General features: G+C 56.3%; 1 protein-coding gene across 6 annotated transcripts in view; it reads left to right on the top strand.

Moving 5' to 3' along the window:
* Positions 1-12996, top strand: part of NDST1 (N-deacetylase and N-sulfotransferase 1) — a 90656-nt gene that overhangs the window by 46844 nt on the left and 30816 nt on the right. For all 6 annotated transcript variants that reach the window (XR_016236362.1, XM_089336083.1, XM_051843524.3 and 3 more), the window contains one exon: positions 9980-10880. Coding sequence is in view for 4 of the 6 variants with exons in the window: in XM_089336083.1 (XP_089192209.1) it covers positions 10368-10880 (513 nt within the window). In the remaining 2 variants the exon portion in view is untranslated. The remainder of the gene's footprint in view (positions 1-9979; positions 10881-12996) is intronic.

Below are 12996 nucleotides of genomic sequence, written 5' to 3' on the forward strand. Positions count from 1 at the left end.
CTACAACGTGCACATAGCATGACCCCTCTCAGGGCATGAAGACTGGGTTTGGGGAAGCAGGCGGAGCTCTTGGTTTAGCCTGGAGAAGTAGCAGTGTAGACTGCTGTCACCGCGGGAGCTTGGGATATTTGCGAGGAAACTGTGTTCAGTTTCTCCTAGTGTCTGAGATCCAGACCTCAGGAAAACAGGTTGGGATGGACTTGGCTGTCAGAGGAAGATTTAGGGGCTGGACAGAGAGAAAGCCCTGTTTGAGGAAGCTTCTCGGGCCAGTGAACAGCATGTCCTGTGCCGGGGCGCGAGGGCAGCTGGTCCTGGCTGGCCTCGTTCCCCACACACCCGCTGCCCCTGGCCTGACCAGTCTGTTTGCTCGGCAAACTCTTTCTTCAGAGCCTGGTACAAAGGTGAGCGCCGCACGCAGGCCCTGCTGGGAGAAAGACAGGTGCCGCATGAGGTGGGTGCGAGCTCCTGAGGTTCTCCGTCGTGTTTTCCCTGCCGGAGGGTCCAGAACAGATGCCCCGTGACCCAGCCCTTTCCGCCTCGCTTGCTTGTGACTGATGGATGATCCGTGAGGCTGCTTCCGAGAGGGGTCATTAGGGGTGGCCTGGGAATCAAAACGCACACATAAAATGGTGAACACGAGAACAGCTGGGACAGAGACTGAGGCGCGTGGTGCACGTGGTGGGGCCCGGCCTGTGAGGCTGGGAGCAGGGACCCCAGGCCTTGTGGCTGCCTTCCCGTTCACCCGGTCATCCGTTCTCCGGGCTGGGGCAGCCCTCGCTGGCCTCAGCTCCCCATGTGTGAAGTGAGGGGACTGGAGGTCATGGCGCTGTTGTACGGGCTAAAGAGCAGCGTGGAACAGACATATGGTATCTCATAAATGGAAGTTAATGTTATTGCACATAGCTCACAGATTCCTCATAGCAGATCCAAAAAGGGGAAGGAAATTGGTAAGGGCACATCACTTATTCCCCAAAAGCACACACTTTTTGTTTTGTTTTGTTTTTAATTTGAGGGGCAGAGCAATACGGAACTCTTGTCTGTTGGTTTACTCCCCAAATGCCCACAATAGCCAGGACTGGGCTGGGCTGGAGCTGGGAGTAGGGAACTCCATCGAGGTGTCCCATCCAAGTAGTGGGAGCCCAGTCGCCTGGATGCCTCCCAGAATCTGCATTAGCAGGAGACTGAGTCAGGGGCAAGAGCCAGGTGTCAAACCCAGGCGCTCTAATGTGGGACTCAGGCCCCTCAGTGGGTAACTTAACCACTAGGCTAGATACCTGCCCCCGCATGTGAGGAGGGAAGTGCCCCTGCCCTGACAACTCCAGGTGGAGTTGCTGCGAGGGCCGCAGGCACCCGGCGTCACGCTGTGCGCTGTGGGATGCAGAGCAGGAGAGCTCAGCCAGGAGTTTTGAAATTCACAGCAGGCAGATGCAACTCCTGTCCCAAGCTGGCCTTGAAGTAGGATGAACAGGGTTTTAATAGACAAGGAACTGGGTCAAGGTAGGTGGGAGTGGGGCGGGCCTGGCCAGTACAGTACAAGGGGGTATTTCCCTTCTCTCTGGGCCTTCATGTCCCATGTGCTGTCTGTGCCTGTGTGACTCAGAGCCAGTCCTCTGACAGTCCCCTGGTGCTAGGGTGACTGACAGGTGGTGGCTTGGCCCCTGGCCAGGCAGCACTGTGGGGGTGGTGGGGGGTGGGGTGAGTGAGCAGCAGATTCCAGCAGAGGAAGGGATTTGCTTCTGTCTCGGCCTCCCAGGGGCATAATTGGGCTGGAGAAGCTCCCGCACAGCTGGGAAGCAAATGTGGAGGATTTTCTTTGCTGAGCTGGTGCAGTGGGTGGGGCAGGCTGCAGCAGGGTGGCTGGTGGAGCTGGGCAGCTGTGGGGTGTGGTGGGGTGGTGGGTGGTGGTGTGACTGTGCCGGGGGTGTGGCAGGGCTGGGAGGGACAGGGTCAGCTGTAGGGAGTGGCCCTGGGTGCATGTGGGGCCACCAGTACCTGGCCTGCTGCCACCATTCCCTTTCCCTGCCAGGTCTCTGCCTGAGCCCTAGTACCCATTCATTTACTTTTGAGGCTGCCTCTGGGGCCCTGGCTGCCCTAAACTCTTCTCAGTGCCCCTGATTGATCGCATTGTACATGTAGCCTGGATGCCTATGATGACACCTTGTTTTTGTTTTTAAAATATTTATCTATTTATTTGAAAGGCAGAATGACAGGAAGAGGCACACACATAAATATGCCCACACACACACAGAGAAAATGCGCTAGCACACATTTCCATCCACTGGTTCACTCCCCAAATGGCCACAGTGGCCAGGGATAGGACAAGTAGAAGCCAGGAACCTGGAACTCCCGTCTGGGTCTCCTATGTAGGTGCCGGGAGCCCAAGTGCTTGGGCCATCTGCTGCTGCTTTCCCAGGTGCAGGTAACTGGTTGGAAAGTGGAGCATCCAGGACTCTGAACTGGTACTCCTATGGGATGCCGGCACTGCAGGGGGCAGCTTAACCTGCTGCACCACAGGGCTGGCCATGGTGATACCATTTGAGCATGTTAGTACTGTCAATTCCTTCTAATTTCTTTTTAAAGACTTATTTTATTTATTTGAAAGAGTTACAGTGAGAGGTGGAGACAGAGAGGTCTTCCATCCGCTGGTTCACTCCCCAGATGGCCGCAATGGCCGGAGCTGCGCCAATCCGAAGCCAGGAGCTACCTCCGGGTCTCCCATGTGAGTGCAAGGGCCCAAGAACTTGGGCCATCTTCACTGCTTCCCCAGGCACATTAGCAGGGAGCTTGATAGTGGAGTGGCCAGGACTTGAACCGGTGCCCATATGGGATGCCAGTGCGGCAGGCCTAGGCTTTAACCTACTGCATCGCAGCACTGGCCCTGGGGCATTCTTCTTAAGCATGTTCCTACATCTGTTCAGTTAGTAATCACTTTATTAGCCTGTGTGTCCGTGTGCCAGACACTGGGTGCAGTGTTTGACCTGCATCCTCTCTTTGTCTTAGTGACTGACCTGTGAGATAGATAAGTAGTAGAAACCCTATTTTATATTTGGGGAGACTGAGGCTCAGAAGAATTGAGAGATTTGCTCAAAGGATACAAGGGTAGTCAATAGTGCAGCCTAGGTTTGCGCCTAGGCAGGCTGGCTGCAGTCTGAGCCTTCCGCTGTGACGCTGGCAGCCATCGCATGCTGTCTCCCGGACTGTTGGGATGCAGTCAGAGGAGGCACACAGTAGGCGCTCAGTGCATGTGCGTGTGCACTAAGTTATTGGGCATGCTTTACCATGAAAAGAACAGCCAGCCAGTCTCTATGCCTGCTCTCGGGGAGCTCTTGGTCTTACTCCTGGAGCCTGCCCTTCATTCATCCAGGATCCCAGCTAGACCCCCTCTGCTGGTCCCGATCTCTGGACACCTTGCTCTGTAGAATGGGCCTCGTGCCTCTGCACCCCTTCTACTCTGGGTCCTGGGAGGGCTGTGGGGACCAGAGCACTTTCTGGGGGGAGGTGGGATAGGGAGTGACTTTCAACTCTACAGCATTGGCCACGGTCACTGTGGTATTTCCCGAAAGTGCAGCGTTGCCATGGTGTCTCCATGACGACCAGAGCATCTCATTCATTATCCCCAGCACCTTGGCAGGGAAAGCTGGAGCTAGGGCTGGAGGAGCACAGAGGGAGCCTGCTGAGAGCTGGAGGCCTCGGTGGCTGAAGTCCCCTCCAGGCTCACCCACTGCCCCCAGCCAGGGTTCCCCCTTGCTGGCTCTGAACCTCTCCCTCTTGTGGGGTCTGGGTTCAAATTTCAACTCTACCGTGGACTGGCTGTGTGCTTTTGGGAAAATGATTTAACCTCTCTCAGCCTCACTTCCCTCAACTCTGTAACTGTGGAGAGTGACAGTATTATTGTTAGGATTAAATGCAGTAGGACGTGAAAAGTGCTCACCACAGTGCTGGGCTCACGGTGAGCGCACAGTGTGGAAATAGGACCAGTGACGATCATACTGATGTTGTTGTTGCTATCATTTGTATTCTAGAAAGCCCTGGGTTTCCTGGAGGAATGAGAGACCAAATGCAAAGTCAGGAAGGAAATCTGATTCAAGACTGAGTGCTTTCCACGTGACTGTGGTGAGCCTCGTCACCTTGAAACCTTCGTATTCCTCATCTGTAACTTGGGGATTAGGACAGCTGCTCGTTCATTCATATTCCGAGTTCCCAAACAGGACCTGTCTTTGCGGCAAGTGGAGCCTCTTCTATGAATCAGACTTGGTGCCGGCCTTTGAGTGGCACCCTGTTTGGGGGAAGAGAAGAAAGGAAAGTGTTATTTATCAAAGGCTTCGGTGTGCCAGATTTTGGGCAGGGCCTGTCCATGTAGAGGGCAGTAAGTCCTCATCCTGCCCCGAGGATCTGCAGGCTGCAAGAGGCAGAGCCATAGTTGGAGAGGTCCGGGCTTACTCTGCACAGGCCACAGGCTCAGGTGCATGCCGGGGCTGGGCAGGAGGCTAAGCAAGAGAAGGAGGCTGACTGTGAGACTGCAGAGGCAGTGTCTGCACATCTGAGATGGGCACTGCAGGGTGGTGGCCCACAGGCATGTGTGCCCGTGTCACTCGAGAGACATGCCCTCCATAAAGAGAAGTGAGAGGTTCTGTGGAATCTCCTGAGTTAAAGCTGTTGGAGGCCAGTGTTGTGACACAGCAGGTTAAGTCGCCGCCTGCAATGCCAGCATCCCATATGAGCACCAGTTTGAGTCCTGGCTGTTCTACTTCCTGTCCAGCTCTCTGCTAATGCACCTGAGAAAGCAGGAGCAGGTGGCCCCAGTGCTTGGCTTCCTGCCACCCACACAGGAAACCCAGATGGAGTTCTAGCATCCTGGTTTCGGCCTGGCCCAGCCCAGCCATGGCCATTGCAGCCATTAGGGGAGTGAATCAGCAGATGGAAGATGTCTCTCTCTCTCTGTAACTCTACCTTTCAAATACATAAATCTAAAAAATACATTGAGGCTGGCGCCGCGGCTCAATAGGCTAATCCTCCGCCTGCGGCGCCGGTACACCGGATTCTAGTCCCGGTCGGGGCGCTGGATTCTGTCCCAGTTGCCCCTCTTCCAGTCCAGCTCTCTGCTGTGGCCTGGGAGTGTAGTGGAGGATGGCCCAAGTCCTTGGGCCCTGCACCCGCATGGGAGACCAGGAGGAAGCACGTGGCTCCTGGCTTCGGATCAGCGCGGTACGCCGGCCTCAGCACACCGGCTGTGGCGGCCATTGGAGGGTGAACCAACGGCAAAGGAAGACCTTTCTCTCTGTCTCTCTCTCTCACTGTCCACTCTGCCTGTCAAAAAATAAATAAATAAATAAATAAATAAATCTAAAAAATAGATTGATAACTAGGGGCTGGCATTTGGTGCAGCAGTTAAACTGCTTCTTGGGATGCCCACATCCCACATCAGAGTGTCTGGGTTTCAGTCTTGGCTCTGCTCCTGGTTTCCAGCTTCCTTCTGTTGTGTACCCTGGGAGGCAGCAGGTGAAGGTGATGGCTGCAGAAGTTGGGTCCCTGTCACACACATGGGAGACCTTGTATGAGTTCCCAACTCCTGGCTTCAGCATGGCCCAGCCTGAACTGTTATGGGCTTTTCTGGGGGGTGAGCCAGCAGATGGAGGATCTCTCTGGCTTTCAAATAAATAGCAATAAATAAATAAAAAAAGGCTTTTTTAGGTCAATAATCAATTCCAAATTACAGAAAAATGCTCTGCAGACAAAGGACCTCCACGTTTGTACTCTGTTTTGGCCCGAGGGTCCTGGTTTTCAGCCTCTGCTCTGTGGAGTGGGGATGGAGAGGGTTGGTGGCTGGAGATGACATCAGAGAGGTGGTGGCCTTGGAACTGGGATCTTAAAGGATGAGTAAGTGTCCTGTGGCGGGGGTGGGCAGGCATTCCAGGCAGTGAGAACTTCATAGCAGAGGCCGGGACGCTTGACTATCATTGATGTCTGGGCGAAGCTACGGTTGAGGGACAGCAGCTGGCAGTGTCAGCAAGGCCCAAGGTGGTGGTGGGGGGAGCACTGGGGCCCCTGCCCCAGTTGTCCTTGAGGCCTTAGTGGCTTGAGGGGGATTAGAGGCCCTCCCTCCACCCCCCCAACCTCCCCCACCCCCTTCTTTGCCCCTTGAGCCATACAGGCTCTGGAATGCAGGCAGCAGGGAGCGCCTTGAATGGCTGGTGGTGGGCCTCTGGGTGGGTGGCAGAGGGGCCCAGGCGGCCCCTGCTAGCAAGCTGGGTGGTCAGTGCTTTGTTAACAAAATAGCTGGGTCTCCCCTTGCCCCAGGGTAGCTTGTGGCCTTTTCTGGGACAAGGGGCGACTTTGCCTGCTCTCTGCCGTGGGTTCTACTGCAGGCTTGTCCTAGCTCCTGGGGGAGACTGTGGTCTCCAAAGAAGGCAGTGTGGTGAGAAGGGGACACAGCCTGGGTCTCCCCATGAGAGAGCAGCCTTCCGCAGCCCACATGTCCTGCAGAGTGACCGTGCTCACCCCAGCTTGACCCTGAGGCCTGCCAGAGAGATGAGTTTGGAGCTTCCTGGGCTGGGGTGTCACCACACCCAGAGTGTGGGAAAGAAACAGCAGCTGCCAGCTCTTCAGTGCTGTGGGCCTGGCCTGGCGCTGAGCATTTTCTCTCCATTCATTTTCGCAGCCATGGGAAATGGGCAAAATGTCCCTATTTGACAGGTGAGGAAACTGAGGCACCGAGCAGTTAAATAACTTGGCCGAAGCTTACCCAGCTGCATGTGGTACTTGGCTTTGCACTGAAGTCTGCAGGTGTTGCCAGTAGGGACCATCAATGTAGCATTTTCAGTGTGTGGGTGGTCCTGGGGGAAGCAGGATCTGAACTAGGAATTGTTAAATTTTCCAGCATATGTGCATATATATATACATGTATGTAAATGTTTATTTTTTTTATAGCAGTGTTAGGGTCAGAGCCAAATTGAGAGAAAGGCTCAGAGATTTCCCATCTGCCGCTGCCCTGACCATCGTCAGGGCACCACCAGAGAGGTCCATTTGTTCCAGTCAGGAGCCCAGCCTGAGCTGTCAGGCTCATCCAGCCTCCAAAGCTCGTGGGAGGGCCTGCTCCGAGCTTGCGCACCCTGTGAGTTAGGATGACCCTACGGCGATGTGTGTCCAGCACTGTAGCTCCACACAGGGGCTTCCCTGCCCGGAATGTCCCCTGGGCTCTGCCTCTCCCTCCCTCAGCCTCTGGCACCCAAGTGCATTTTTTTGTGCATTTTTTCTGTGTCTGAGAAATCTTGTCAGATTCCCACTCGGTCTGTGACCCCCAGATGCCTGAGAGGCTGTGGGCCGCATCGCTAGTGTGCTGAAAGGCTGGGCGTGTGATGGACGGCACTCAGGCCTGCCAGAGGCTGCCGCCGGAAACCCTCCGGGCATCCTTACTTCCCACCCACTGTGCTTCTGTCCTGGCCCTGGGCCCAGGGGTGGGACTTGGCTTTGGCTGCAGGCAGTTCCTATCACCCAGGACACAGACACCTGCCCCTTCCAGCCCTGTCTCCCAGCTGTGATGGGTGCCATTCCCTCTTCCACGCCTGGCTAGCCTCTTGTTCTGGTTGGTTTAAGTGCCACTTCCTCCAGGAAGCCTTCCCCCGTTTCTGTCCCTTCAGAGGAGTTTAATGCCCTGTGCTCTCCTCTTTACCCTTGTTTTCCCCTACTGCCTCACTCACCCCAGCACCGCAGGGCCTGTTTTCTTGGCTGTCTCTGCTCCCAAAGTGGGGCCTGAAATGCAGACTAGCAGAGGGGGACCAGCCCCAGAGATCATTCTGGCCCCAGCCTTCTCTATCAGGCAGGAAGCCCAGAAAGGGACAGGGTGTGCTCAGGGTCACACAGCATATCATGGCAGAGCTGGAGCCAGAACTGCTGTCTCAGTTGTCTCTCCATTTCACAACAAAAAGCGGAAAACAAACGTCACCCAGAGATAATCACTATAAACATTCTTGTTTGTATTTAGCATCCGTTTCCAGCCTGTGCATAAAACCATTTAACAAAAACACGGTCATACATACACACTGTTGCCCAAGTGCGCTCTGGTTTAGCAGTGTAGGTGGTGGCTGTCAGCAGACGGCCCCCTCCGACCTGTGGTGATGGCCACCTTGGACTCCAGCAGCTGCTCACCTTGTGACTGCTGTTTTTCTTTCTTTTATTTTTTTTTAATAATTATTTATTTGAAAGGCAGAGTTACAGAGAGAGAGAGATCTTCATCTGCTGGTTCATGCCCCAGATGGCCACAATGGCCAGGGCTGAACCAGGCCAAAGCTAGGAGCCAAGAGCTTCTTCCAGGTCTCCCATGTGGGTGGACACTTGGGCCGTCTTCTGCTGCTTTTCTCAGGCCATCAGCAGAGAGCTGGATTGGAAGTGTGGTAGCTGGGATCAAACTGACACCCATATGGCTTGCTGGCATCGCAGGCAGCAGCTTTACCCACTGTGCCACAGCGCTGGGCCCTCGCGTTATGACTTCTAAAGACAATCCCTTCTTGTTAGGCTCTTGTGTTATAAACAGCACTGGGGTTTGTGTGCTGGTGGGGAAGTCTTCGCGAGCTTCTGTGATTCCTCCCTCTAGGATGAGTTCCTGGAAGTGCGGTGAGTTGATCTGCGGCTGCTGCCCCGGTGCTGAGCTTGCTGTGTCGTCTTGGGGCCAGGAGGGCTTTTCCAGGTCCGCACCCGCGGCTGCACCTGTGGCTACTGCCCCAGCTAGGCTCTCACACCTGGCCTTCCTAACTTTCACCAGCGGTGGGTGATAGAAAGTCTCACACACACTGTGGCTTCGCCTTGTGTTTAAGGGTGCCTGGAGGGCTGCGTCTGAGGTGAGAGAATGGAGGCCTCGAGTCCCAGAGAGACAGGTGCAGGTGGCCAGGCCTGGGAGGTGGGGCTTCAAGCCAAGGAGTAGGCTGGAACTCAGTGTTCCAGCCACTGTGTGGACAGAGGGCGCAGTGCCAGGGAAGCCCTCCTGCTGATCCCTTGTCAAGCTTGGGACCCTTCGGCAGGGCTTGGACACTTGCTGCCTTGTGCACCTGCTAACACAAGCCCTGAAGGTCAGAGTTCCCTGGTCATGTCGGAGCAAATACAGACAACTGCCGTTTCTGTGTGTGTTTAATTTTTATTTGGTAAGATTTATTTATATTTATTTGAAAGGCAGAATGAGAGAGAGAGAGAGAGAGAGAGAGACGCTCCACTTGCTGGTTCATTCCCCTAAATGGGCCAAGCCAAAGCCAAGAACTAGGAACTCCATCTGGGTCTCCCACATGAGTGACAGAGGCCCAAGCACTTGGCTCAGCTTCATCTGCTTTCCCAGGCCCATTAGCAGAGAACCGGATCAGAAGGAGACCTGGGATGCCAGTGCCACAGTAGGTGGCTAATTCACCGCACCACCATGCTGCTGAGCCATTCTCAAAGGCATGGATACCTCACAACCCGGGGTTTGACTTGGGGCCTGGTAGCTTCTGCCAGAGATTCCATCTTGCCACCTGCCATGTGGGCTGCTGGCTCATTAGAGTTAGGGATGAGTGGGTGAGTGAGGGGAGACAGCGAGGACGTGGTACCTGGTTGTGGTCAGAATCTGCCTCTTGTTCCCAGGACTTGCAACTATTTCTTGTCTCACTTGGTCCTTCCTGCTTCTGAGTTTTACTTGGCTTGGTCTTCGACTGCGGTGAGGAAAAACAGCAGCGACCATTTGCAGACACCATGTGCTAGGGCTGCTCTGAGGGGTGGATATATATGCATTACTGCATTTCATCCTCCTGCCCCTTGGGAGGCGGGTCCTGCATATTGTCAGCCCCATTTCACAGATGGGCAAACTGAGGCCTAGAGTGATTAAAGAGCCTCCGCACGCCACACAACCCCGTTAGGCAGCGTCCTTGAACTTGGACCAGACCAGTAGGTCAGGTCCTGCGTGTCTGCAGTCAGCTGACCTGACTGAGGCCACACTCTGACTCTACTCTTCTCTCTGCAGCCTGGGCCCTGTGGGCCCCACCAAGTGAGCAGCATGCGACACCCCCAGGCCTGCCCGCTGTCTTCTGGCCTGCTGCCCAGCCCTCCCAGGAGGCCCTGACGCCCTGGGGCACTTCTGCTCTGCGCAGGACCACGTGGGGGTTTGCCATGGTGACATAAAGGGGCGCAGAGGAAGGAAGGAGCAAGACCAGCCTGCAGACTGCGCCCCTGGCTGGGAGGAAGGGCCGGGGGCCCAAATCCTCCACTCCTGCTGCCCACCAAGGGCCTCGCTTCCCAAGTCTCTGTGAATTTGTTGGTCAGTGGACAACTCTCGTGCCTCCCCGTGTGTGGGGCCTTGGGGTGGCCAGGGCAGGCCGGGCCTCAGGCGGCCGAGGGCCCTGGGGGCCAGAATGCCTGCTCTGGCGTGCCTCCGGAGGCTGTGTCGGCACGTGTCCCCGCAGGCTGTCCTCTTCCTGCTGTTCGTCTTCTGCCTGTTCAGCGTCTTCGTCTCTGCCTACTACCTGTACGGCTGGAAGCGGGGCCTGGAGCCCTCAGCCGACGCCCCCGAGCCTGACTGTGGAGACCCGCCACCCGTGGCCCCCAGCCGCCTGCTGCCACTCAAGCCCGTGCAGGCGGCCACGCCTTCCCGCACAGACCCGTTGGTGCTGGTGTTTGTGGAAAGCCTCTACTCGCAGTTGGGGCAGGAGGTGGTGGCCATCCTGGAGTCCAGCCGCTTCAAGTACCGCACGGAGATCGCGCCAGGCAAGGGGGATATGCCCACGCTCACCGACAAGGGCCGCGGCCGCTTCGCCCTCATCATCTACGAGAACATCCTCAAGTACGTCAACCTGGACGCCTGGAACCGGGAGCTGCTGGACAAGTACTGTGTGGCCTATGGCGTGGGCATCATCGGCTTCTTCAAGGTACGAGGGCTCGGCAGCTCCCAGGTGGCTCAGAGTGCAACTGGCTTTCCTCATCCGCGAGTGGGTGTGGTGGTAGCACCTGTCTGCCCGGTGCTTGGAGCGCAGAGCGCCTGGCGAGGGCTTTATGTGGATTGGCTCGTGTGTCCTGGGATGCTCAGGGAGGGGTTTGCCTGAAGGAGGCCCAGGGGTGGGGGGTGAGGCAGAGGATGTGCTCTGCCTGGTGGTGGGAAACCTGTCAGGGTCGTCCTCCCAGGTGAGGCAAAGTGTGTCCCCACGGTGTCTCCAGGCGGGACTGGGTCACTTACTCGAGGCTGTGCAGCCTACAGTCTGGGCTCTGTCCCATGCTCTTTCCTCCTACGGTGGCATGTGGCGTTGGTGACCCTCCTCAGCTGGGAGAAAGAAATCCTAGGGAGAAGGGAAGAGGCCACCCTGGGCTTTACGGGGCTCCCTGAATGGCCTGGGACTGAGGCCTCGCTGAGAGCGTGTCCCGGGGAGTAGAAGGTTGGGCACAGCAGCCGGGCCATGCCGAGGCTGCAGTCACAGAGGCAGGCACAAGTACGACCCCCGGTGGCGCTCCAGGACATCGGTTCCTTCGTTCAGCAGAGATCACGGAGCACCGCACGGGCACCGGGCACACAGAGGTGATGGCAGCGGACAGACACTGGGCAGGAGTGGCTATCAGCAGTGAGCGGATACACACACAGTGCAGGGAGCAGGCGCAGTAGGGAGTAGTGGGTGGTTACCACTATTTTTGACAAAACAGGCAAGGAAGTCGTCTTTGATTAAGTGACCCGAGGAAGGGGAGGAGGGGCCCCATGCTCGCTCGCAAAGAGCCTTCCAGGCAGCAGGGACAGTAGGTGCGCAGGCCCCCAGCCAGGCTCCTGCTGGTGTGGGTGAAGAGCGGAGGACCAAGTCCTCTGTGTACTGGGCCCTGCGCTGGTGTGGGGAGGCTGGTCTGGTCGAGGGTTTCCCACGGCACGCTCTAGCCCGCACTTACCCGGCAGGAGGCTCTGCTGCCGCAGAGGCATTGTGAGCCCGGAGATTGAAGGCCCGTACGAGTCCTGCATGGAGCCCCTGGTGAGATCTGTTCTGCACCTGGCTGGATCACAAGCCCCTTTCTTTCCCTGAGCACCCCCTGGGGAACGCTGGCCTGGTTTCTGCCTTTACAGAGGCAGAGTCCGACTGTCCCCATCGTCGGCCTTTCTCTCTTCTTCCTTTGCACTCTGCACCCTTTCCTCCTGTGAACTTCATTAAGTTTGATCCAGAGCCCCAGGCCTGAAACACATCAGAGTGGCCGACGTTTATTGAGTGCCCACGCGGTGCGTGCCCTGTCTGCGTGCTGCACACGAATTAACTCACCTTGCGCTAATCAGCCATCCTCAAAGGTGGGTGGACAGCATCCTGGTTGAAGGAAGAAGGGAACTGAGGCAAATAAAGGTTAACCAGTGTATCCAGGCTCACGCTGCTAAGAAGCAGAGATCTGGGATTTGAACCAAGATGGATTTATTTGAAAGGCAGAATTACACACACACACATACACACACACACATATTCCATTCATTTGTTCATTCCACAAATGGCCACAATGGCTGGGGCTGGGGCTGGGGTTGGGGCTGGGGCTGGGCCAGGCTGAAGCCAGGAGCCAGGAGCTTCATCTGGATCTCCCATCTGGGTTCAGGGGCCCAAGGACTTGGGGCATCTTCTGCTGCCTTCCCAGGTGCATTAGCAGGGATTGGAAGTGGAGCAGCCAGGACTCTAACTAGTGCCTGTGTGGCATGCTGGCGTTGCTGGCAGTGGCTTCACCTGCTACACCTCAATGCCAGCCCCACAGGCCTTCGTCTTACCCACTATAGGATGAATCCAGGAGCCTCAAATGCTATTTATTTAGTAGGAGTTGATCACGGGCCACATCCAGGACACAGAGCTCTCAGGCACGGGGGACAGGCAGGGAGTTGGGGTCCTTGGGTGCAGTCTGTGCAGCAGAGCTTGGAACCTGCCTGGTTCCAATCCTTTGCTCTACGAAGGCAGACACGAGACGTAGGGTGAGATAGGGGTACATTCAGAATCTCCCAGCAGGGCCAGTGGCAGTCCTGGTCTTCATGCTCTTCCACCCTCT

The sequence above is a fragment of the Oryctolagus cuniculus genome, chromosome 6 (assembly GCF_051225735.1).
Source record: "Oryctolagus cuniculus isolate XC-2025 breed Fujian yellow rabbit chromosome 6, ASM5122573v1, whole genome shotgun sequence".
In the NCBI taxonomy this organism is placed as follows: Eukaryota; Metazoa; Chordata; class Mammalia; order Lagomorpha; family Leporidae; genus Oryctolagus; species Oryctolagus cuniculus.